Raw genomic sequence first — 25,469 nt, forward strand, 5'->3', positions numbered from 1 at the left:
AAACAAAGACTAAATTAAAAAAAAAAACAGTTTAAACAAACACCAGTAATAATTAAGTAGAATAGAGGACATAAAAGGAACAAACAATCATTGTAAAATGTGTGCTTAATTTTGTTCGTGTGTTAGTTTATATCAACGCCAGCTGTCCAAATTTTACAATAGCTTGTTTGCAGGCATTATAAGATCGTGTTAACCTTATTGCTTCAGGTGAATAAATACAGACCAAACCCCTCTAAAATAAGATAAGATAAAACTTTATTTATCTCCAGCTGGGGAAATTTGGGCATTACAGCAGCATGTGATAGCAGTGGGAAGAAAAATAGCAGCAGAGGTAGAGAACATTCGGAAAAAAAACAAAAACTACAAAATAAAAAGTAGGCTATATATGTACAAATTATACAAGTAAAGTCTCAGATAAAATCATGGTCTCTATCAATGGTTCTCAAACAATTTCTGTAGGGCCCCCCTTTCGTAGATAAAAATATTATCAAGGTAGGGCAGAGATATGACTTTTCATACATGGGATCACTGTGTTCTGCAGCCTGTTGACCTTGATGAATGATTGCAGGCTCTCAAATTAGTCTATATTGCCCTCTGCGCTGCTCCCACATCTCTAGTTTTTCTGTCAGTGATGTGATGCCAGCTATCAAAGGTGTGTAATGGTGTCCTGCATCTGCAGATCACTGAGTTTTGAAAAATGTCACTGAGGTATGCAAGTTTCATGAGGAAGTTGTTATTGTTAAAATTGCTGGCAACTTAATTAACCTCTTCCTCAAGGAAGATTCTGATCTGCCATTGGGACTCACTGTGAGATAAAACAGCTGTGTGATCAGACCCCATTTCATGGCACAGTGTGGAAAATGCAGCCTTTGACAACTCTTGTTTTGATGTAGTTTACTATGGCAATGATGTCTTTGGATGCTAGTGCCTCGGTGTATCAACCACTGTGTCAACTGCACAATGGGGGAAACATGCTTGCCCAGCACTTGCAGCCCTCCTCTTTTCCCTGCTATTGCCTGAGCCCCATGTGTGCTCATCCCCACACAGTTCGCCCGTGTCAGATCAGGCTCTTTCAAGTTGGTGTAAATTTGAAGAATTCATGTTCAGTGGCTCTGTTAGTTACATATTTATAAAAAAGCAGCCTTCCTCAATCATTAGCATCAGTGAATCTGACATATGTTATCAATAAACAGTATTTGTCACTTTGTCATCCATTTGCGGAGAAAAACTGTTGTCTTATACCTTGTCATGAAGATGTTCCTCTATATCTTTTGATATGTCATAAATGTGCCTTGCAATTGTATTGTTTGAGAGACAAATAACCTTTACTTTGTTAGCTGGTGCTTCATCAGTCATAGCTGAAACAGGATTAACAGCACAACAAAGTGTAATTCCTCAGCTGTAGTATGCAGCTTTTTAGACTGAACACATCTGTAAGATACCTTGTAGGCGGGGAGTTGAGCATTTGAAGGCACAGTTGATAAAGCAACTCTGTTGCAAATGACAGTTGAGTATTTTATTTCCTGGGATGTAATGTATCCAAGTGGTATCTTAACTTGCTCGGCCTCATGCTGTCAGAAGCTAGTATTTTGTGCAGAACCATCCATCATTTATATTTAGCCTCACCACACCCCCCTTTTATAACTCAGTCCCCCACCCCCCATGCCAGTTTGGGAATCACAGGTCTATATTGTAGTCAGCAGTTTACAGAATAGCAAAATGATATAGAATAACAAATGAATAAATAATAATTCTGATAACATGTATTTTCAATCACACAAAGGTTGATATGAGGTCAGTTTAACCTGGCAACTTGTTGTGGCTGTAATCTTGAAATCTTCATAAAATTCATGAATGTCAGAATGACACTGATAAATAGCAAATAATATCTGCTTCAGGAGTGCTGAGATACACTGGGAAATGAGAAGAGAAGAGAAGAGAAGAGAAGAGAAGAGAAGAGAAGAGAAGAGAAGAGAAGAGAAGAGAAGAGAAGAGAAGAGAAGAGAAGACTCTCACCTCTACAGACAGGTGCTTACTGTTTGTCAGCATCTCCTGCAGGGCTCTTACAGAGAGACACTGGGCCAGGACAAAGCCGCATACAGACAGGTCTGGTGGAACATTCTGTGAGAAATGAAAAGACAATAAAGCTTCATATTTGTCTATTACCTCCACAAGCTACCAGTGCAATGAGCAGTGACAAGGACCACAGCAATTGGACAGTCCAAACTGGGGAGAAAACAGGTAAAATTAGCACGCAAAAATCAGACAAACAATAATAATAATGATAATAATAATAATTAAAAAAGACACTGGATAAATAAGAAACATATCAAACATTAAAGAAATATTGTAAAATATTAAATGTGATAAGTTATTAATTTAGAGGTTAGTTAGTAGTAGGAAGCTATAAGAAAATAAACTTTTAGATACTGCAAAATAACATACTGTTCAGACACAAATATTACAGTATGAATGTTTGATAACTATATAACTTGGTGTTAAATAGAAGGGACAGCACTTCTGTGCTTGTCAAACATTCAGACACTTTTTGGTGATGTATTTGCTCTTTTTACACATCTCTCATTTTAAATTTCAAGAGTGGTGAAGTGTGACGATACTTGACAAATGGACTGCTCCGGCAATTAGGAAAAATTGTACAATCATTGGGGTGCAGCCCTTTACCTTGCAGTTTGAGGTGGCCTCAAGCCTGCAGAGTCTACTTCCAAATCCCTCAGCAGCAAGACAGAGCTTCAGATGTTCCTCCTGGGAGGTGAAGACACTCTGCAAAACCACGTCATCTCCCTGAGAAAAACCCACAAAGATGAGAATAGAAAGCACAAACTCTAATGTGCATAAGAGTTAGATTCCTGTGTATGACAGCACATTCACAGTGCAAATTACGATTCAGCTGATTTGATCTCTTGCCCCTCTACCTTGCACATACTATATGTTAAATGTTAGAAGAGATGGATTAATATTTTTCAAAAAAAATTACAGTGCTCCTAATGTTTTCAGTTACACACAAAGTTAGTCACAATAAAAGTAGGCATTGATCCCTGTTCATTTATCAGGAAAACCTGATCCAGCCCTACTGTATATGCATTTACAGTACAACTCTGACACTTAAATTGTATCTTATCTTAATTTAAATGCCAACTGGACCACGTCAAAAAAATTAGGCACTTCACATCTATTTACGGAACTGTGGAGACACTGGTCTCCAAAGTCCAGCCAGGACTACCAACACCTCTCCATACACAGGCTGTATACCTCCATATTGGGAAGATGCTGCACGGACTGACCCCTGATTCACCCTTCTTTCCACTCCTCATATCAGCAGTACTCTGCAATCAGTCAAACACACTGCCCAATGGCGAGGCACTGTGTGGCATTCAGATATGCTAGAGGACTCAGCTCTTCTTCAAGGTACATTTGGCAAGTGAAAATTCACTAAGCCACAATATTTAACTAAATGTCGAAAACTCTGGCAATTGGAAATGCATGGCCATTTGGCTTCAATAGCCTTTTTAAAAAGCCTTGGTCTATACATTGCAATCTGTACATTTCAGGGTTTCTTGTGGTGTTTTATAGGGAAGGTGGATCACTGTGCCTCAAACAATGACCACCTACAGTAATATCATAAAGAATGAGTACACTTTTATGATAAAAAACATTGACCTTGAGGACAAAAGTCTGATGTGCTATTTCACAAATGCCATACATTTAACCAATGTGGATATTATGTTTCTACTGTCATCTACTAACTAAACTGATCAAGACAAGATTTGTCAAGAGTTGGGTGGTGTCTCGCCTTGGCTGAACAATGTCCTGGGGGAAGCCCTGCATTTAATGTAATAATGTACAACAGATTTATCTACAGTAAATGAAATAAATGACAGAAAATGACTTTGCAGCAAATCTGGAAATTTGGTTCAGTAACCATCTGCATCACTGTCAGTATGTGTATTTGTCTCATATCCATACCAGACACTCTCACTATGACATGCCCTTATCAGAGGGCAAAGATAACAAGCTGTGAGACGATGTACAACTAGGGAACAATGATAGCATCCTGCAGTGAGGATGAAAAAAGCCATTAGGGGTCTTTACTATCAGAGACTAAACAAAATAAAGTGATGAAGATAATGGAAATGCTGGTGGGAGCTGTGCACTAAAAGTAAAGCAGATTCATAAATAAACTGTTATCGTTGTTACGTTATACATTTTACGTTACTTATTCATAAAACATTATGATTTCAATAAAAGGAAGAAAATAATATTAACAACTTGAAAGGGACAGCCATGGGCAATGCATTAAAAGGTCACACTTGATTTTGATAGACCATGCTTTACTAAAAAGCAACGTCAGAAGATATTCTTGAACTACTCTTCACTAAAGTTTTAAAAAGTAGTCAAATTAAGACTTTGGTCTGTAAAGATAAACCCTGATTCTCTGTATTAAGTGTTATACTTCAAATATAAAGCTGTTTTAAAACGAAATAAATAAGATATTGACTCACTGGCGTCACTCCGAGGAGCTAACGTTAGTTTATTTAGCATTAACCGTTCAGAAGCTAGCTTGGTTCGCTTAAGTTTAGCTAGCAAACATATCTTGTCTGGCTTAACCAAACATTGGCCCTTACTTTTACCACTCGTTTGAAAAGTGCCTAACTCACCGTTCGTAGAAACTGGAATTCATCTTCGCCCTCTCCGGTGTCAGTCATTGTTTGAACCAAACAAACCACATTAGACGAACTACAACAGGAGTTCTGACGGCAGAGGTAGGAAGGTGTACAGCCATTATCGTGTGGGCGGAGTCAACTGACGAGATCTCGTGACACCATTTTTTTAACGACAGTTATTTCGGCGGGAGTACGTTCTGTCAAGTGGAGAAATAATTATGGTACTAGCATCCACCTCAACCCACATTAGCTCACAGTTCACTTCAGCTCACAGAATATTCACCTGTCAATATCACTGACTCTTACAATGCTATTTAATCCTAAACTCCTGCAGAATCTAAACTATTAGATAAGACTTTATTAATCTCACAATGGAGAAATTCACGTGATAAAGTGTCACTCCATGTTAGCTAAAATGAACATTTCACCATGTAATAGGGATGCTAACTAGCAAGTTATTTCTCTTTTCTAAAGCTAAATGACAGTGCTAGTGTGAGAGGTATTGTAATGCTTCAAATAGCACCAATTCCCAGTGCTTTAGATAATACTTTAATAGCCTGGTAATTGGATATCATTTCAGAAGAACTTTTGTGCTCAAGATAATTACATAAAAAATTCTTAATTTAATTAAGGCTAATTTTCTTCAGAGTTTATTAGGAAGTTTCCTATTAAGCACAATGTTTTCTTTGTAATATGCATGTAATTTATAGAACTGCTTCATTCAAACCCAAGTAAATAATCTTTCTCTCATTTATAACTTGAAACCTGAGTCTTCTGTATTGATCTACGTTTGCCAGTAAGTAGGCAGAGCTCACTTTTTTTTTGTAATCATCTATGACTGAATTCAACAACAAAAGTTCCACTTGTTCACAAAATCTAAAAATCTAATAAGGAAAATACAATAAAATTCACTGACGGCTTCATTATCCCAAGAAGATGCCTGTCCATTTTGGTTTCATGACCTGTGCCACCGTTGTACCAAAATTCCATGACAACAAAAGATACTGTATTAGATAGTGTATTGCAGTGACATTTGCTGACCACATTCAAGCTCCTCAAAGAGAAAGAGGCCTATTGAATTTTTTGATTCACTGACCCGTTCGGTAATGCCATCCAGAGGTCCTTTTTTAAATTTTCGATCCTGAGAGGCGTTGCTCAATCAAAAAGCTAAATCATTAACACACTGATCTTTCCATCAAACAATTTCATATTATGGGCTAAAGGAATAATTGCAGCCTCTGAAGATGGCATTGCAGATGTCACTTTTCTACAAAGTCTGAAGTATTTTACCAAGTTATGTAGTTTTGATGAGGTTAGCTCTGGTCTTAAGACAAGCATATTGACGTAATTCTTAGCTTGTTAAACTATACTTACAATGCAGCTCTCCAAGCACTGCGAATACATCCATCTCACCAGTATCTTCTCCCAGTCATATTGTACAGTATCTAATGTAATGTATGTCATCACATAATTGTTAATTGTAATCTAATACAGATATAAAGAATTTGGCACATTGAAACTTGATGACAAATGAAAATAAAGGCTTGTTGTGTTGCTATTTCTATAACCAGTACTGATGGGGCTTTAAACATTTTCCAAAATAGTGACAAACTGCAAATTAAAGACATAATACAAGCAATAATTTATCAGGTTGAAATACATGTTTGAATTAGTCACAAACAATTTAATTAACCCATTGCCCTCAAATATCAAATACAAAGTTTAACTCACTGAATTCTTTGATAACAGAGCCAGCAAATGTACTGTACTGCCTGAGTATCTTTATTTTTTCTTACCACAATACAACAAATCAAAGCTTTCACCACAAGACAGCACCTCTTGGATCTATAGAGATCAGTGGTATCCAAAGCAACTTTTCTTTTACTGGGGATAGCTTGCATCTAAATAGGAGTATTAAGTTAATAATGTGCTGCAGTGCCTTGTGTTCAGTTTGTGTGAAGTGGCCCACGATCCTCTTCACAGAAAATTCCATTATAAATTCGATCGTATTCAAGCACTCTGGCATGTTTCATAAATTGCTTGTGTGAAATCAAGAACACAAACCATTTGATTTATCATTCTATTTCATTAAGAGCATTGCATAAAGATTGTTTTAGCAGAAAATAATGTGTGTTAGCATCATGTGTTATGAGCACGTAGGGAACCAGCACATTTTGGCTAAATCATTATGACTGCTGTATATTTAAACAATCCATTTGTGACAGTGTGGAAATTCTTTGTCAATACTGGGATAAAACATGAATATACAAAACGGCCAAAAATATACAGAACCAAGAAAGGACAAATGGAAACAAACTTGACCACAAAAGTAAACATATTTAGTGAGCACACATTAAACATGTGTTACACAAAGATGGCTATTTATGGCGTTTCATAAGTGATGCCTTTTAAGCCAAAACCACCTCTGGCAGGTGCAAGCAAAAGAGTGCATACACATCTGAGACAATAATTGGGAAAAGACAGAAGAATGCCCACATGATGACTTTGATGGCCAAAAGACAAAACAGAAAAGTATCTATAAAAAGATTCTGGACAAAACATGTATCATAAAGCACAAATGCAGACAGGAGAGGTTTTTGATGTATACTACCACCATGGACATCTATATTTCATTCTGGTCATATTTTTCCTACGTGGGATCAATGAGGACTTGACATATTGTGCTTTATTTAATCTTTATTTTCTTCTTAGCATATTTATTTTGGCTTATTGTGCTTACTTCTAGGCACACGTAAACACTAGCATGTACTGTATGTTGCTGCCTAAGAAAATGTTTTATCTTGAAAAGTATTACTTGTGAATACTGCACATTCACTCTTCCATGTTCTCTGCCTTTTTACTGCTGAATGATTGTAAACATTTACTTTTGCATTCATGTGGTTTCTCCACTTGTCCTTTGTTGATATTGTATATTTTTGGCCTTTTGGAAACCCATTTTCTACACTGTTTATTATTGAATGGCAGCAGGTCTAAAATTGCTTTTGCCGACCGCAATTCATTTTAAACATCTCAGAATGCTTTATCGGAAGACTCCCAAAACAAAGGCACTGCGAGGAAATATGAAAACAATACATGGCATTGCTAGACGAAACAGGACTCTCATGTCTAATTTTTTCAACTGATAAACTAAGGAAACACCATGATCCTGTTGTCGTATTAAGTGATCTGTATTTTTCACGGGAGTATTTTTCACAGAACCCCTCTTTCTGCACAAATACCAAAACACACAAGATAAAATGTGCAATGCATTGTTTCAATATCATTTGAGCACGGCATTTTCTGTTTAGGGGGCATCTTTTAACCAAGAGGACACAAAAGGACCAAGACACGTGATGATGCCCAGCATGATTGTAGACCGTCTAATGCTTCACAAAACTAATCAACAAAAACCTGGTCACAAACACATTTCATTCAACATATTTGATCCAACTTTCTTGTAGATTTCTTAAATTCATCTAAATATGGGGGGGTTAGGTAAACGGTCAGTAAATAAAAGGTTTTCTCGTCAGTTAAAGGTCGCTCTCTCCATAGAGGGCAGTGGAGAAGGCAGTGTAGTCCAGTGCTCCTGGTGGTGCTCCATGGCCACTGTAAGGCGGCATCCTCATGATGCAATACTCTGCTTGTTCAGGGGGGAGTTCTCTCCTCAGCTCCTCCACTAGTATGTAGGGCTGCAGTGGCGAAAAGAAAATGTACTTCACACATGCTCTCCTTTTCCAATTTAAGCTTGTGAAAAACACTGTAGATCATAAATCAACATGCCGGTGCAAATACTTGGAAATAATGACTGGAATAGAGCAGATTAGTGTTGGCTAAGAATAGCTGCCCATATGCCAGTAAATCACACTACCCTAAAACACACCTTGTCAGTTGCCAGGATCCGGAAGGATGCCACAACCTGCTCGGCAGTGTCTGTGTCAGCTGTCTCTCTGGTCATAAAGTCAATGAAAGACTGGAAAGAGACGATTCCAGTCGCATTGGGGTCCACCAGCATCATTATACGGGCAAATTCCACCTCTCCCTGAGAAAGACATGAATGGACGAAAAGATTTTTGTACAGTAAATAGAGCAGCTGATAACATAGCCCCATCCACCCACCCACATTTTGAAATGCCATACCAAGTCATAACCCATAGAGATGAGGCAGGCTCTGAAGTCATCAGTGTCCATTGCTCCGTTCTTCTTCTACAGTCGGGAGCCAAATTTCAGGTGTCCCATACAGGAAATACGGAGGAAAGGGAAAAGATTTAAAGCTGAACAGAGGCACAAGTTCATAACATACAGCACAACATGCCTGTGAATAAAATATTAAATATGACAGCAATATTGTAGGGCATATGCAGTGTGCACGTTTTCTAAATCTGACACTGACAATTAGACATTTTGCACTATAAAATAAATAACTCTGAGGAAGAATGCTGCCTAATGTTTTAGCTTTTCTGATAAGAAAATAAAGATGCCAAAGACTTCATGATAAAAGCAGACTGAGAGCTTAAGAAGAAAGAAAGAAGTGATTGTAATGTTTTACATGCTGCATACTTGCACGCACAGACTGCAACTGTGCATGCAAGTCATTTATACACTGACACAAAATGGTCTTATCTGGACAGAAGCACAGAGAAATATTTTGCCACTTTGAAGTTTGTATTTGTCAGGTGTATTATCCATGCTGTTACTCCTGCATGGTGAGGCAGAGGCAGTCTGTGGAATACAGACAGAGCTTGAATAAAATGAGGGAGCATGCTTGAATAAGTCATCCATGTTGCACTTTCATCAAAGATTAAAATATAGCTAAACATGACTCAATATTCCACAGTACAATAGCAGCTCTTGTTTATAACGCGTTATTTGTGGTAATTTGGCAAAGGAGGATTTTCATCCACCAGGATTCGCTTCAGGTCAAATGCAGGGTCTCTGCTGAACTCCTGGGTCTGGTAAGAATTCAGCATCTTCACACAAACACCTCTCTAGAGAGGACAGTTTGGTCAAGGCGCTCACAATCACAGGACCACCACCCCCGCTCTGATTCGCTCAGATTGCTTTCGATCAGTCACTCACATGGAGGAAAAAAAGGACGGGAAATTGGTAGAGAGCTGTACCCTGTCAAAGTGGTTGAAAGAGGATCTGAACTCATTCATCTGCTGCTGGCTGATGCCTTTGGCATCCCGGGTCAAGATCTGGGTCTCAATCTCGTTGATGGTTCGGGCGATGGTTGTGAGGAGCAGCTCCCACCCGACACGGATATGCTGTTGATGTGATGACAGAGCAGATGTGTTAACACAGAAGCTTGAACCTTGAGCAGTTTGATTTAAAACCTGGATGTCTAAAAGTATGTTGATATATAAATTTACACAATTGTGAATCTTAGTATCCATTCAGAGCCTCAATGAGTATCTTATGTAGGAGCATGTGTGTATGTTTGCACATACACCGCTCCGTGCATATGCACAGTTGTGTAACGCTGTCTGCCACTGTCCTGTACCTCCATAGTGTAGTTGGTGTGTTTGTTATCAAACACCAGTGACTCCTGGATCAGCTGGTGGTCTCCCTCCAACTTGTCGATGTTGGGCTTGTAAGCAACAATGACGTGCTCAAATTGCTTCAGCTGGGTCATCTGGTCCTCCAGGGTGCCTCCTACCTCCAGGGAGCAGCGCCCAATTTCCTGTCACGCAACAAGGTCAACTTAATTTTTAGACCAGTGTAAATGATACAAAGCTCATTTACCTGTGGCTAAGAGTCAATTCTGTCAGGACATATAGCATTTGATGAAGAAAGATTTGTGTATAATAATAATACTTGCCATTATTAAATTATCATAATTATCAGGAAAGCCACCATCATTGTACCTCCACTGCATTTGAATACAATTATCTTCCCTTTTAGGTCTTTATTTGATTAGATGGAGATGAATGTCAAATTGCTTATGAAGCCTGTATGTCTAACCTCCATCCTGGCCTGTATCCAGGGTCCAATGAGATTAGCCTGGGCAGCAAACTGTCGTCTCAGCCTTTCATGGGCATGCTGGCGTGCCATCTCCTCCTGGAGGGCGCCATCTCTCTGAGGAACCAGCTTCTTCACCTAGAAAACATAGACATGCACGCACAGAGAGCTTATGTGTAATTGTAAGAAAACGGCTCCTCCTGAAAAGAGCTGAACATTAAACATAATGGTGCAAGTATATTTGGAGTATATGCTTTAATACTTACAGGGACTGAGTCTTTCAACTAAGTGATAAAACATTAGAGCAGCACTTCTTTACTTTGTCACTACAATACAGATCCTGCACTTCTTCTTCATATTCCATAATTAATGCTTTTATATAGCCAGGCAGTCACTATCTGAATAATGACTTTATTCCTCAATATATGAGTCTATAAATGAGTTTTAAGGCTGTAGCTACCTTTTCCCACTTGTTGAGAAGCTCCTCGATTGTGATGGTGCTGTAGGGGTTGATAAGGTTGGCCTTGATCCCATAGCTCTGGGAAATTTTCTGCACCTCACTGTGGATTCCCAAGATGGCCTGTCTCTCTGCATCCGCCTCGGGTAGAGTAGCTTTGAACTGCTCATGAGCAGCGATTAGACTCTGGAATGGAAAAAGGGAAGTTTTTATCACAATTTTAATTACAATTTCAATTTTTTGTGATATCATTATGTGGTTTTCTTTTGGGTGTGACAGATCTACCGACATTACTCCCTATATAACATAAAACATGCAGATATTAATCATAATCTTGGGAGAATAGTGAGCAGATTAATCTTAACTGGACTTTTTAACTGCAGCAACACTGAATTGAAACTATTATCTCACATATTTCAGTAAGAGTGAGTCTGCAGTGCTTTGAGTACGTCTACCTGGACCTCTTCAGTAGTATGCACTATGAACATGTCCTGCAGATCCTCCATGGCTCCTTCCATCCAGTTGTTGAAAGGAGCAGACCTCTTGGCAAACTCCAAGAACAGCTGATCAATAGTCTCCAGCAGCTTATCTGTCCGCTGAGAGGATTACAAGATAACACATATCTGTTGTATATTTTTAAAATCCTGAAAAACACATTACGTGTATAGCTCAGCTCTACCCTGAACTGAAGAGTCATCATCTTCATATCTCACATACAAAACCCAAAACAAAGATCGCCTCACCTGTTTTGATGACTAATCCCAGGGTGCATAACATTGGTATGGCCTTGTTAACCCCTAACTGTGGCTAGATTTTTCCTGACCGAGTCCCTCCTCTCAGCAGAGGATGGAGGCGAGTGGAGGACAGAGGAAAACAGACCCCTGTCCCTGTCATTCAGACTTAATCCTTGGCCCTTTTCCCAGGCCCTCACACATTTGCAGGTCTGGAATTGCCAGCATGGATCAGAGGAAGTGGCTAGTGGGCTTTCAGCCAGTCACTTCATGGACAGGACTCTTACATCTATTTCTCCTTTTACCCCCCCTCCCATTTTAACATCCTATCTGGGTCAGGATTTTAGAGGGGATCCAATTATCTCTCCTCATCAATCAGCTTTGCCTTCACTGTTCAAATGTCAATGACAGGCAGCTAAATATGCTTACTCTGCCATTTTGATTGAGTTGGACTTTGATGCAAGTTCATTCTGTAACTATTGTAGTTCATGTGGAACATTAGCACACTCTTGTGGGAGGACTTACCACCTCATCCCAACATGAGAAAAGAAATTAATCCTTCAAGTTTTAGGAGATCCTGTGTGAAAAACTGGACATGGATATGTTTTATCCACTTTCAGTTTAATTCAGAGTCATTTTAATTGTCTTTATTATTGGCCATGATTGTTGCCCTCACCTCCAGTGCCTCTCTCCTCTTCTGAGTCAGGGTTCCCAGCTTGTCCCACAAGTCACAGATGCTCTGGCAGCGTTGGTTCACAGCAGCTACATCGTGGTAATCCAGCTCACTGGAAAAACAAAGCACGTACTGGGGTTTGTTTCAGTTGTGGGAAAGAGCTTTATAGTGTTCCCCAGGCATTTAGGTGTCAAACAAAAACTGGATAGCTAAGAGTGTAAAAAGCAGCAATTGAGCACAAAGTTAGACTGCCATTATGGAAAATTTTAAACTTCCAACTACAAACGATTTAGGATTAAAAGAGACTGCTAAAGTTTCAGTGTAAAATTATATTGTGCACTGCCATCCTAGCAGTTGAGAAATGAAACCACATGTGCAAGTTTGATACTTAGTTTCAAAAATAGGCCTGAAAATTACTTTCACAATAGGCTCTTCTCATTTTTTGGTGCCAGAAAGGTAAAGTCACAGCAACAGGCAGTCAAGTCTTAAGTTGAAACCATTTTAAGACTTAAATTAGTGTCATCTTAGAGTTGTAGGCGCTAAGATAAAATTTTAAGCTCAGGGTATGAGCAGAACATCTCAGGTTGAGCCTGAAGGCATCATTGTCTTGACCTGAGCCCTTGTCATGACTCTTGACTATGTTGGATTTAACACTGTTGAGGATCTGCTCCCATCATGTTTACTGGGTTTAAAAAGTTTAAATCCAGAACCTGAAATTTGAATCCTGGTTTAACAAAGCTTTAAAAAAAAAAAAAAAAAAAAAAAAGTGTCAAGAGGGCAGAGGCCAGCCAACCCACAGAAAACACAAAACTCCAAGTGTTCATTTTGCATTTTATTTAACTTTCAGGATGAAAAACTGACAGGTTACATTTGAATAAAATGCAGGGTTTCCCTGAGAGCTGCCTTTACACTGATCTGTCAAGTCGATCTAAGACTTCCAGTCCTAGTTAAGCTTTGACGGAGTACTGGGGCTGCTGCCAGACTCCATCTCTGGGAACCTCCTGAGTCTGTGTGGGAATGGTTGAATCTTGAGACACAGGATAGTATTTCTCATAATGGACTTCACTCCAGTGGTCTATGCCAGACTCATAGTCTGACGCGAAGTGAGAGACTGTGCCAGGAGGAAGCTGGCCGGTCAAGAAGAGGTAGTACTCGTTTGGTCCCATTTCTTGTGACACTGGCTGCATGGGGCCTTCAGATTTGGAAGCAGCCGACAAACCCTCAGCCCCCCGTGGAGCTGAGGAATGGAAAGGCATGAAACCTTGTTCTTCCGTTTCCCTCGCTTCATTTCCATGCTCCAAGACAGATGAGTATTCATTCAGCTCACCAGCCTGAAAGCCAGGTCCCTGATGTGGAACAGGTGGTGGTGGCATAAAGCTTAACTCTTCAGTTTCCATTTCTGAGCTACCATGCTCCAAGTTCTCGTTATAGGTCTCAAGCTCACCTGCCTGGAACAAAGGTGGAGGGGGAGGAAGGCCAATGTTAGGTAAGGGCTGAGATGTTCTTGACACGGTGTAGCGAGTCACAGATTCTTCCGCAGGATCCTGACCAAAACCAGGGGTCCATGTTGTCACACCAGACACGCCTGAAGAAGGGTTTGCAGGATAGGTTCCAGGACTAGAATACACCCTGTTCCTCGCTGGTATATACAAGAATGAGACAGCAGGGTGATTTACACCGGAAGGCTGAGCAGGAGCACCTTGGGATGAGCTATAGAGGCCAGGAGACACCTCCATGTTAGTGAGACTGCCCTCATTTGGACCATGCTGGCTCCAAACTGGGGGGGGGGGGAGAAAAGGTTAAATTTAATAAGGTAAGGAAGCATGTGATAAAATAGAGTTTAACACTCAGTATTTTTATAGTCTATATGCAGTGATGGTCTTACTGCTTTTAGCAGGAAGGCACAGGACATTCCAGCTTGACAGTGCAACAAGGAGCAACTGACTGAAAGAGAAAACAGTACAGTCAAACACTGGAGTAAAACAAACCATTAATCAAAAATAACACACAAACACAGGCAACTGTCACATACCTTGCAGGAAACCACATGGCCATTTTGCTTGTCAGCTGAAATGATATCTTCCTCTCTCGCAGCACCGCTTAAATTTGAAACAGGAAATACTCTGTGGCCAATCCCAGAACGAGAAGGTATTCCTGAACAGGTGTTCTTCATTGACTGCTGATTGAAAATGTCAGCATGCCTGTAAACCACACCCTCCACCCATCTACTGAGATACACTGCAGTGATGAGTGCTGAGAAGAAGAGGGTTTAAGTAATTTACATGAAGACTTTTCTTTTGTTCGCATTCATCACTTTAGAGACAGTGGGTTCACATTGTTCCAAATTATTTTCTGCACTGCTTGTCTCCTACTTTCTTCTTCATCAGCTGTCTCAAATGTGAACAAAGGCAGCAGATGTTTCTGGAACCACTGAACTACTGCACAGTCTGTGTGAGTGCAGCATTGTGTTGTGCACATGTCTTTTGTTGCTTGTCATCCATAATCTATCCAGGCAGTCATCCCTGTAGGTTATATAGTGTTGAAAGCCAAAATGCTGTTAAAATAATATTTTGCAATGATTTACAAGACAGAAACAGAAAACAAGATTGCATTAGTTGATTTTGCTATTAGCCCCCACTGTGATGTTGTGTTTGGCAGGAGGGACAACACACTCCCGTGCCCCCGTGACACATAACTGCAAACGTCTGTTAAAAGGAGTACGTACTTAAGTTCCTGTGCAATGGCGGCAATCTGCTCCACTCTGTCCTGGTGGGCTGCCAAGTCACTCTCAAAGGCCTCATGTTTTCGAAGCAATGCTCTGATTTCTGTCAGGGTGGCTGTTTCATAGTCCTTCTGGGAGAGGATCAGTTCTTTACCTGAACATCGCACGTATGCAGAGAGAGAGAGGAACAACAACATGATTAGCAGGTTAGATCTAAATACAGGCCTTATATGGAGAAAATGGCCTGTTTCAGTCCTCTTCAGGCTGATTGCACTGGACACTCTCAAACGCTTAATTAAATCTCATTAGTAACAAACTGCTAGGTTAAAGGACAGACACTGAAAGGCAGGGAGAAAAGCAGGAATACAGATGCTTGTAGATAAGCTGGGAGCTAAAAAATCAAGATGAAGAGATAAGCATGCAGACCTAGAAACATACTGTAGCAGTGAGAGACAGAGAGCAAAGCAACTACAACTGACCGCTGGCCCAGTTCTCATGACTGGTGGCTTTCTGGCGAAACTTTTCAGCCAGGTGGTCCAGCCTCTCCAGCCGACGGATCTCTGTAAGGAGCCACTCCTCGAAGCCTTTCTCTGCCTGCTCCAGGCCCTGCCATGCACTGGCTATGTCCTGAATGAAAAAAAATCACAGTTTAAACTGACTCACTTAAGATGTTTGGAGTTGATTCTTCCCTGGCAAATAAGAAAATCTGATAAACTAAATATTATTTGAAGGTGCAAAAAAAAGTGAAACAAACCACCCTCTACTGGTAGACTGTCACAACTTGCTAACCACTAAAGCATTTGCCATGAGACTTGACATAAACAGTGGTGCATGCAACCATTATCGCTTCTTTCACGGTTGAATTACAAGCAGAGAAAGAATCTGGAGTCATGACTTACAGATACCATCTTCCCCTCAGAGGGCATGAAGGCAGGGCGGTTGCTGATGCGCAACTTGGTCTGCAGGGTGTTGAAGTTAATTTCCAGCTGGCACTTCTCCTGCACCTTAGGGGGCTTGTGCTGGCGTCTGTAGTCCCTGAAGTCCTCCAGCTTCCGCTGCATCTCTGCCATGGTCTTCTCTGGGGTCCGGTTCTCCAGCCAGGGAGTGGTGCGGCGGATCCACTCCAGCAGCTGGGAAACACAACATGGGAACGAGTGGAGAGGCAAGAGAGCTCCATGTTAAGATAGCAGCGTGTGAAGGGAGACTGCTGATTTTTCTTCTTCAGGGTTTGCGCTAATTGCAGCAATGAGTGAAAGTCAGACTGAATTCTATTACTTTGAACTGCTTTCATCTAATAAACAGAGGACTAAGTTTTGTGTAACATGGACCGTATACATCCCTTATCCACAAAGGCTCTAATGTTTCAGTAAATTTTGCTTTGAAAAATCCAAGGTTTCATTTCACAAAGAGTCATCGTAATACAAGAGGATATAAATAGTTGTTTTTTTTTAATGAAATTTTTAACCATGCTTTACCTCACTAGCCAGTCTCTCATACTCCTCCATCATTTTCTCATTCTCCTGGTTTACCCCGAGGACCTTGCAGATCCTGTTGGCAGCCGTCTCTGCCTGAGAGCACAGGGCACGACAATATTGTAATTACAAAAGGAAAGTAGCACAGCGGGCCACGCTCCCATTGATCCTTTCAATATCTCTAATAACATTACCCTCATAATCGATGTGTTGCTCAGAATGATCAAACAGTCAATAGATTCATGCACCTAACTCTGTTCTCAAAATACATACGCACACGAAGGATAGCTCATTTATTTAAAAATAGAATGGTAAGGAGACAGATTCAACCACTTTACCTGCTCAGCTCCAGCAAAAGCATGGTAAAAGCAGGACACGTAGGTCATGATAGCTCTTTCATCGGGCTTGGGGGTGTTGATGATATCTGTGACATTGAGAGGGAGGAAAATTCAAGGTGATAGAAAGGAAGAAAAAGATGAAAAATCAAAAAAGTGGAAAATTACTTTGGAGAATGGAAGGAGACAGAAGCAGCACAGTGAGCTTTATACTGCACACACACATTTCAAACAACAATATGTGAGAAAGTTGAACATTATAGTCTGTAAACTCAAAGTGGGTCCATCTAATCCACAAAACATTACCTTCTGCGTCCAGCATTTTGGGAATGTCCAGGTGTTTCTCAGCTATGTCAAAAGCCAGGTTCAGGTTCCCCAGAGGATCATCCTAAATAAAGACACACAATTCTACATCAGTGAACAGCAATGCTGGTCTTAAAATGCCACCGCGCTGACCTCCCTGCTATGGTGGACACATCGTACTCCCTGTTCACCGACTGTACATGCACTCGTTTTAAATTTATATTTGAGAGGGCTGCTGCACAAAAACCTACGACTGGCATTAAAGGGTTTTTATCACAGGTCTTTGAGATGAGAGAAGACAGCAAAGGCGAGCAAACCTTCAAATTTCTGAATCCACAACCAGCAGTTACCCATTATTTTTACATCAGCACTTACTCGAATGACTATACTATTATAATAACCTGGCATAATAAATCAGGTAGTAAAAGAATAGACTGATAGATTACACCAGAAAACAATTTACCTCTACAATATACAGTATATATGCCTTGAAATGACAGATTTAACCAAAGAAATGAGCTTTTTCACACGAGTGAAGGAGAAATCAAGTGTTTTAACAGAGCGGGAGAGGTGCATTAGACCAACAGCTGACTGTGAACCCTTCACTGCTGATGGGACAGTCAGTGAGGTGAGTGAGTACAGTGGGGTAAAGGGATCATGCTCGCATGCTGCCATTGTCCCCATCTCTGTACCACTGTTCCATAATGGTAGGGGGCTGGGGGCTGGCACACTACATGACAGGGCCAGCTGCAGGGCAGATAGATGGATAGGGTGGTAAATTGATGATGGGACGGAGGGATGAATGGACGGGCTCCGTGAGAGCGCGCCTCTGACCAGAGCTGTCTCAGCCGGCTGTAAAACTGCGAGCTTAACCAACGCGCTCACCTGGAGCCAGACTAACAGCTGCCCGCCCCACAATGCAACTGTCTGCTGGCAGCATGAGCAGAAGTGAAAAGTCGAGGTGTGACTGAATGTGACAATATATGAGTCAAAGAGACCGAAAGAGTGAGAAAAAGCAGTAGTGAGGAATAGATATGGTAGATGTGATTGTGTGCCTGATCCCTCATGTTCTCCTTCAGTGCCCTTTCCTAATTATGAAAATCAACACCAGCCTTGCAGTGATACTTCAGAATTGACTGCTTAAATATGCCAGTAATCACTTCATAGACATCTTCCTGGCTTCGATGAGGTCCGGCAGCCTCTAACTGGGGAACACTACGTGACCGCGTGGACAATAGCTGAGGTAAAGCTAAGCCTGAGCTCTGCAGGGACTAGGCTCATGTTTCTGAGACTATTCAGGGTCAACTCCAAGTCAGGCCAGTGAGATGAGTGGTGAAAAGTGAGCTTGTCTGTTTCCAAAACAAATGAAAATGTCACTCTTCCTAACCAGCCATGGTGTTTCCCCACAAGCCGTACACAGTATGCTGGCCAAATTTGGCTTGATGTAGGTATATCTTTCTGTTTGAGCTCATCAATGTGGTTTTTCATGAATGTGAACTAATGTGCGTCAGGCATTCATGGCATAAAATCACGATAAAAACCTCACAGCCAAAATCTCGATTGTCGTTTTTTTTTATCCTAAAAAGAAAACCTGCAGTTTTATATCAAAACAGACTTGTCAGTGGAAGAGAGAAGCCTCAAGTATTCCCCCAGCAGCCACCGCCTTCACATCCAGCTCAGACAGCACCTTCTTCCAGGAGGGAAAAGCTGCCTTTCTTGTGCATTACTGTTATTTGACAAACACAGGAGGGCTGTCAGCTGTGCTCTCTCGCTCTCCGAATACACAGCGCAGCTCACTGAGGCCCTCACCTGTCTATACACAAACACTGAGGCCATCCATTAAACCTGGAACACTTACACGAGCTGTGGCTTTGTTTGCCCTGAAAAACGTTTCACAGCAGACCTGCTTTTATGCGCATATTTAGCACAATTTAGGTTTGTGTCATCGAGCAGAGGCCACATATCAGCATCATTATATCCAATGTTGCATTCGGCACAGTGGGGCGCACAAAAAGCAGGCTTGAAGAGTGAGAACAGTCTTTTTCTTTCTAATTAACTGCTGAAATAGTGTAGCAAGAAACCTGCTTTAGCTGAGAATAATGAAGCATGAGGTGAGACTAAATGAATGCACTTAGGATGAAAACATTCATGCGGGGAAGAATAAACACACCCATAGATTAAAGTAACGTTAGATCCATTAGCCAAATAACACACAGTTTATCTACAGCAAACATTACGGCATTCACCTTCATTCATCTGAAATAATTCACACTGTCAATAAAACGGGACATATTTCAGCTGTAAGTGTATCCGAAAGCACCATAAATATTCCCAGGAGTCCCAACGACCTGCTAGATCTTGTAATCAGGTCTGAATCAAACACTTCCATGTTCCCAGACAACAAAAAAGGCAACAAGGTGAGCACTGCAAGTCATTAGCAGAGGAAATGGCTCAAAAAGATGGCATACAACTGCAGTCCTAGAAATAATCGGGAACATAAGTACGGCATAAAAAGTAGCCCAAAGTGCCATGAGTTCAGTGTGTATTTGTTTTCATCCATTCACACTGTGACAGGAGTGTTAATGTGGTGGAAATCAGTCTGTTAGTGTTCGGGGGCTGAAACACAGCATCCTGGTTACAAATGAAACCACCTTGTTGAGCTTAGAGTAGTCGAGGAGGTCGGGTCTGTGTCTATGAATCAGGGCGCAGAAGGCCAGGCCATCCTTCCAGCTTCACCGGCCCATGAGCAGAGAGAACCAACATGTCAGTTTAAAACATGCAAACTGGACTCAGAGGTGTAGCTGCTGGAGTCCAGCTCCAGTATAACCCATCAGAGGAAGAGCAGCACTTGAATACAAGTTTGGATATTTTGTTTTGTTCACAGTCAGGTTTACACTCAGGAAGAACTTAGCACTGAGATAATGCAGGTGAACTGTTTTACTGTGCAAACTCAATCATACTGTGATATTTCCTTTTATAATAAATTGTCCTGTATGCATAAAAGAAATAAAAACAATATTTTGGAATCGGTGCAAGCATTTCTCATCTCTGACTGCACAGAATGAGAGGACAGATGGCTATAGCCAAACAGCATTGAAGACTAAACGAAAAGTAGTTGGTGTTGAACACCTACCTGACGTGGAAGTTTTGGACATTGACATTCCTGTAGGGGGCAGTCTTTCTCTGACACCACAGGAGGAGACCCTCCTTGGCAGATGTTTCTAAGTAGAGAGTGAATTCACAGGTAGAGGTTACTTCATACACTGCAATTCTGCACAGGCTTCTAAAACTCACAAATTTACATGTCATTAGACGTTGCCCTTTACCTTTTCTATGTCTCCATGTTTACATTCAGTGGACACAATGTCGTTAGAAAATGAACTAGATTTTTTTTAGATTTCACCATCTCACCTTCCACAGAAATGTCCTGAATGGCGAAGCGGAGGATGATAGTCCAGATCATTCCAAGAGTCATCTTTACGTTCCCGTCCACAATCTCTGAAAGGCAAACGAGCTGTTACAATCAGCTCGCACTACAGCGAATAATAAAATCTGACTGTGGGCTCATATTGGCCATCTGATGGCCTGTAGAATAATCATATATACAGGGAGAATTACCTTCAGCTCCAATGGAGACCAGTTTCACTCCTTTGCTTGTGATGAAGTCCAACGCTTTGTTGACATTAGCAATCTTATGAAACCGCATCTTCCCTCTGTCTGGCTTGGGTAACCTCTCTCCTGCAAACCCAACATCATGCGACAGAGTCACCTTATGCGCTCTCTACCAAAAAAACTGAATAAAATGTGACATTTTTTCCTAGTGGCCAAGTATCACAAAGAATAAATCACTGAAAGGAACATCGAGGTGTAGATCTCACCTGAGATAACTTCCAGAAGCAGCATGAGCTTCAGTCCATTCCTGAAGTCCTCCTCAATATTCTCGATTTGAGTACCAGCTTTCCTCAGGTGGGAGTTACACCAGGCTGTGAAGGTCTAACAGAAAAGGGAAACTCAGGTCAAATAAAATGGGATTTGATAAAATGTCACCCAACAAATGAATACTATTATGTGCATGAAAATCACTGTTATTTCTGCACTTCCTGTGAAGCTCTGCTGATAATTGGAAGCAGAAAAAAGGAGAAATATCACTAATTGGGTTACACTATAAACATGAAATTCCCCTCTGCAGCAGGCCTAAACAAACTCAGGCTGCTAACAGCTTAACAACTCTCACTATAAGACGATATCCCGAATTGATGTTAACCTCTTTGACCAGTGCTACATTTTCAGATTAACCCCCAGTGACCCATTAGTGTCCAATTTCAACTTTTTCCTCCTGTAGTTCCACAGTTAACAACCATCAGATCAACCATGTGGACTGAAATACTGCAAATCAAGTGAAGGCAGGATCATTGTCTTTCTCCTCCTATTTTTATAAAGTGCTCGGCACTGTACGGATGAAAGCTGGACGCCGACCACAGAGCACATTCCGACCGATATAAGGTGTTAAATTTAGACCGCTCTGCTGTGCCTCACGATAAGAGACCGGGAGGAAAAACGCCAAAACGTCTCGCCGTGTCAACATGAGCGAAAATGTCACGTGGACACAGAGCGAGTTTTCCCCTCACGTCACTTTCTGTCACTATTTTGCCACTTCGAATGTGGTCGGTTACGGCTGCAGGGTGATAGCTTTATCGCAGTACATGTGTGCTGCTCTTCCAGGTCACACTCTTTACTATGCTGAGGTATGAAGACAGACAGGAATGGGTAAGGGATGGAAGCACAGTCAGGAAGCTATCAGCAACTATCAATTATTTTTTTCATTTTTTATAGGTGCCTAAATCAATGAGCTGATCAATAGGTACTGCAGCCTATATAATGTAAGCTTTTTTTGCTCTTTAACTCTCCACCTTCACAAAAACAAATGGGTCTGAATGACTGCTTGTACCTTTTTAAAGTACCTATAAAGTCAGTTTTGGAAGCACGGTGCTTCAAGTCCATTCTAAAACATTGATTAAAGAGTCATCAGCAGCTAATAATCACTCAGGAAAGAATAGGAGCAAAAGCTCACTTTACGTTAGCATTTCTCACATTAGGATTCATTTCATTTAGCATTTCTTGGCACTTTATTCGTCTGTTTTTGAGAAAATAAAGTGACGCATTTGTGTTCTCATCTTCAGAATAAGAGATAACATGTATCCTGTTTTATTTTTCTATGAAGTAACTCAGGATCTTTTTTAACTTATTTCTCTGTGAAAATGTTATATGAGCTACTTTTAACTTTTACATGAGTGCATTTTTACACAAGAAGTTTTATGAGAACATTACTTGAGAAAGATATTTTAGCACATTTTCCAATGTGACTCTTACAGAACCTTGTACCCAGGATTGCATACTGGTGCCCAGCCGGCCACTCGGACTTCCCCTGTGGGTGCTGGTGCAAAAACAGAATATTACAGGCTTTAGAGTAAAGGCCATCACATTCCACACTGAGCGAGTCCACAGGGTGTATGTGACATTGAACTGCTGCCCTCCTTGTTAAAAATGTGGCCTGCACTGGTCCTCCAAATTTGACTCAGGCCCAGACGTAGAACCCTGCTGCCCACTTTCCAAGCCCCCCCGCCACCCTCTCACCCTCCCTCTCAGCACTACTGACCGGTGACGATTAAAGCTAAATATATTTATGAATCACATCCAGCGAGGACCAACTCTTGTCACTGAGCTGGCCGATGCCTTTGGTTCTTCTCTAGGTCAGAGACGGCAGGATGTGTGCGGGAGGATGGAAAATAAATGTTGAACATCTAAAAATGACAGACTTACGAATGGATTGTTTGGTTTTCTCATACTTCTTTCACCCTGACTTGGCATAGTCATTACATGTCCATAACACTTCTGCACTTTCACTCATTGTAACACAGCACCTTGGCAGTGCAGGTTCGGCTTAAGTCTGAGTATCAGTCTCTGTAACATGAATGGGCACTGAAGGCTTTATCAATCTCCTTGATAAACCTGCCAGAGTAAGGTGATGGATGAAAAAAGGTCCACATAAGAGTGTGTGCACTGAAGGAAAGCTACCAGGATAGCAGGATAGAAAATAAGTGGCACCATGGCTTGATCTTGGTAAGATATTTAAGAAATTCTTTGGGAAAAGCGACTAAAAGCAGTCCCTAATGCAGCAAACAAAAGCGTGTCAACACTGGGAATGCCAAGCAGGAGTATACGGTATATGACAAGCAGGCTGGGCAAAGAACAGCTTCATCCCAGTGGAAAAAAGAAACACTATACTGTCACTGTATGAGACCATTATTCATCACTTCGGATCATTTTGAACAGCTGCACCCGGAACCAAGGTCCATCTGTGAACTCCAAATTATAATGAGTAAAAAGATAAACACTGGAAACATAGCTGTGCATATGGACCAGGGCCCTGGCTGCTGTGTTGCTGCCTTGTGTTACCAAAAATACAATTTTGTCATCTCTGTGGGGGCCACAGAGGGTTACAGACATGGCACTGATGGCTTCCAGTTGTGCAAAGACCTGCAGTTTAAGGCCCAGGCCAACTCTTTAAAACCCTAAAACCAACTGACAGTGTGGGAGGCCGAGGCTATATTGAGTTGAGCTGGTGTGCTGGTACAATATCACTGCATGGTTTCTATAAACAAAAGAATTCCGCACCAAGGACACTGGATTAACCCTACTATAATGCCTTTTGGCCCCGAGGTTAAAATTAGATGCAGCGTCCATTCTAATCCCAAGAGCGTCATCATGTGTTAGAAGCATCTGTTGACAGCTCGCATTCCGCGCGTATCAGTGGAGAGGCAACAGTCTGGAGAGCCGCTGGAAGGCAGAGCTATTGTTAGCTGGTACCCACCGCATCCGTCCGTCAAGCCTCCCACCCTGGCTTCAAGAGACCAACATATAACCAGAACCAAGCCGGAAGCTGAGTAACGCTGTCCTTCAAAATAAACCTATAGGTAAACTGTTGATGAGGGGCAATTAATCCAGTCGTACGTTTAACTTTTTTTTCGCATTATAGATTATGTAGTTTTGCCTACTTAGATTTCAGAGAGCCACGGAGCAAACAGCAAATTTGCTCGTATTTGTACCCCACCTATCGGTACCTGCTAGAAGATAACTTCGGTTTAATGTCAGCACCGAGAGGACTGACTAAAGTTGATGTCATTCGTTCACTGTTTTATTATTTTTTACTTTTAGAATTCATGTGATTTGGTGTCTGAATTGGCTGACTTAGCTTACCTCGAAAGTAACATCAGAACAATTTCTAACGGTTTTGTAATGAACAATTGCTAACGGCTAAGTGTCCTGTATCCACCAAAACAGTAATTACAGAAGACAAATGCTTATTAAATTTGCGTCTTTGGTAAAAGAAACACCAGTTTTACTTTAATTTGTCACATTTAATTCACTTGACACTGAAAACCTTTGGTTCACCAGCGGGTATTTTATTTTGAAACGCTTTACCGGATGTTCAGCTCCTTAGTGTGGGCTAATGACGGTGGTCCTTACAAAGTTGTCTGAAACTATCTTGTCTGATTACTGGCAGAGGATAAACTCTTATTTCTACATTTACTTTGATTGTATAACCTTTGAAAGCAAACTTTTAATGTAATTATGAGCAACACAGTAACGTAGTTTTCTCCTTTGCATCCATCACACAGTGCGTAACATAGTTCAATCTTTTCTTTATTTTGAAACAGGCGTTTTCTTCTTTGACTTACTTTCCTTTGCTGTTGTTCCCAGGCAGGGTCCAGTAGCATGTCCCTGTCCCACTCTTCCTCCTGTAACATGTACTCCTCCTCGTAGCCATTATCATAGCGCACCGTTGTCTCCACCTGGGTCATCATCATTGTGCCGTTAATTTCTGTTCCCCCGAAACTTCACGACGGACAGCTGGATTAACAAATGCTGAAAAGTTCCCTGACTTCTTCTTCTTCTCCGAGCTTCTTCTTTCTCACTCTCTCACGCTTGCCCTTGTCCTCCCGACCTGACAGACGTCTGGCCCTGGTTGCCACAGATGAACAAGCGACGGTATCATTAGTACTAGAGCGTCACGTGACAATTGCATTACCCCCACCTAAAAAAAAAAAAAAATCCCCATCAGACACACACTCACAC

General features: G+C 41.2%; 2 protein-coding genes across 2 annotated transcripts in view; both read right to left on the minus strand.

Moving 5' to 3' along the window:
* LOC121613498 (ryanodine receptor 2-like) overlaps positions 1-4,724 on the minus strand; it is a 61,247-nt gene extending 56,523 nt beyond the window's left edge. The window contains exons 1-3 of the mRNA XM_041946890.1: positions 4,677-4,724; positions 2,683-2,802; positions 2,017-2,121 (exon numbers count right to left, since the gene is read on the minus strand). Coding sequence (XP_041802824.1) covers positions 2,017-2,121; positions 2,683-2,802; positions 4,677-4,724 — 273 coding nt within the window. The remainder of the gene's footprint in view (positions 1-2,016; positions 2,122-2,682; positions 2,803-4,676) is intronic.
* Positions 4,725-6,338: 1,614 nt separating this feature from the next.
* actn2b (actinin, alpha 2b) lies at positions 6,339-25,385 on the minus strand. The gene is made up of 21 exons (XM_041948229.1): positions 25,073-25,385; positions 21,212-21,326; positions 20,952-21,071; positions 20,745-20,831; positions 20,467-20,554; positions 19,985-20,063; positions 17,337-17,418; positions 17,034-17,119; positions 16,699-16,791; positions 16,123-16,353; positions 15,703-15,850; positions 15,227-15,377; positions 12,505-12,613; positions 11,553-11,693; positions 11,101-11,283; positions 10,644-10,778; positions 10,183-10,362; positions 9,800-9,946; positions 8,820-8,885; positions 8,563-8,721; positions 6,339-8,371 (listed from the first exon to the last, which is right to left on the minus strand). Exons 1-21 carry the CDS (start codon positions 25,199-25,201, stop codon positions 8,213-8,215), a joined length of 2,688 nt encoding a protein of 895 aa, XP_041804163.1. The 5' UTR covers positions 25,202-25,385; the 3' UTR covers positions 6,339-8,212.
* Between the last annotated feature and the right edge of the window lie 84 nt (positions 25,386-25,469).

The sequence above is a fragment of the Chelmon rostratus genome, chromosome 11 (genome assembly GCF_017976325.1).
Source record: "Chelmon rostratus isolate fCheRos1 chromosome 11, fCheRos1.pri, whole genome shotgun sequence".
NCBI classification, from domain to species: Eukaryota; Metazoa; Chordata; class Actinopteri; order Chaetodontiformes; family Chaetodontidae; genus Chelmon; species Chelmon rostratus.

What these genes read in the sequence shown, in the direction of transcription:
- actn2b (XM_041948229.1), bottom strand. Translation starts at nt 25,201, where the DNA reads ATGATGATGACCCAGGTGGAGACAACGGTGCGCTATGATAATGGCTAC. An exon ending in CTTTTGCTGGAGCTGAGCAG is followed by an intron (nt 16,792 to 17,033) that starts GTAAAGTGGTTG and finishes CTGTGCTCTCAG; the next exon opens with GCAGAGACGGCTGCCAACAG. An exon ending in TTCTCAACAAGTGGGAAAAG is followed by an intron (nt 10,779 to 11,100) that starts GTAGCTACAGCC and finishes TATGTTTTCTAG; the next exon opens with GTGAAGAAGCTGGTTCCTCA.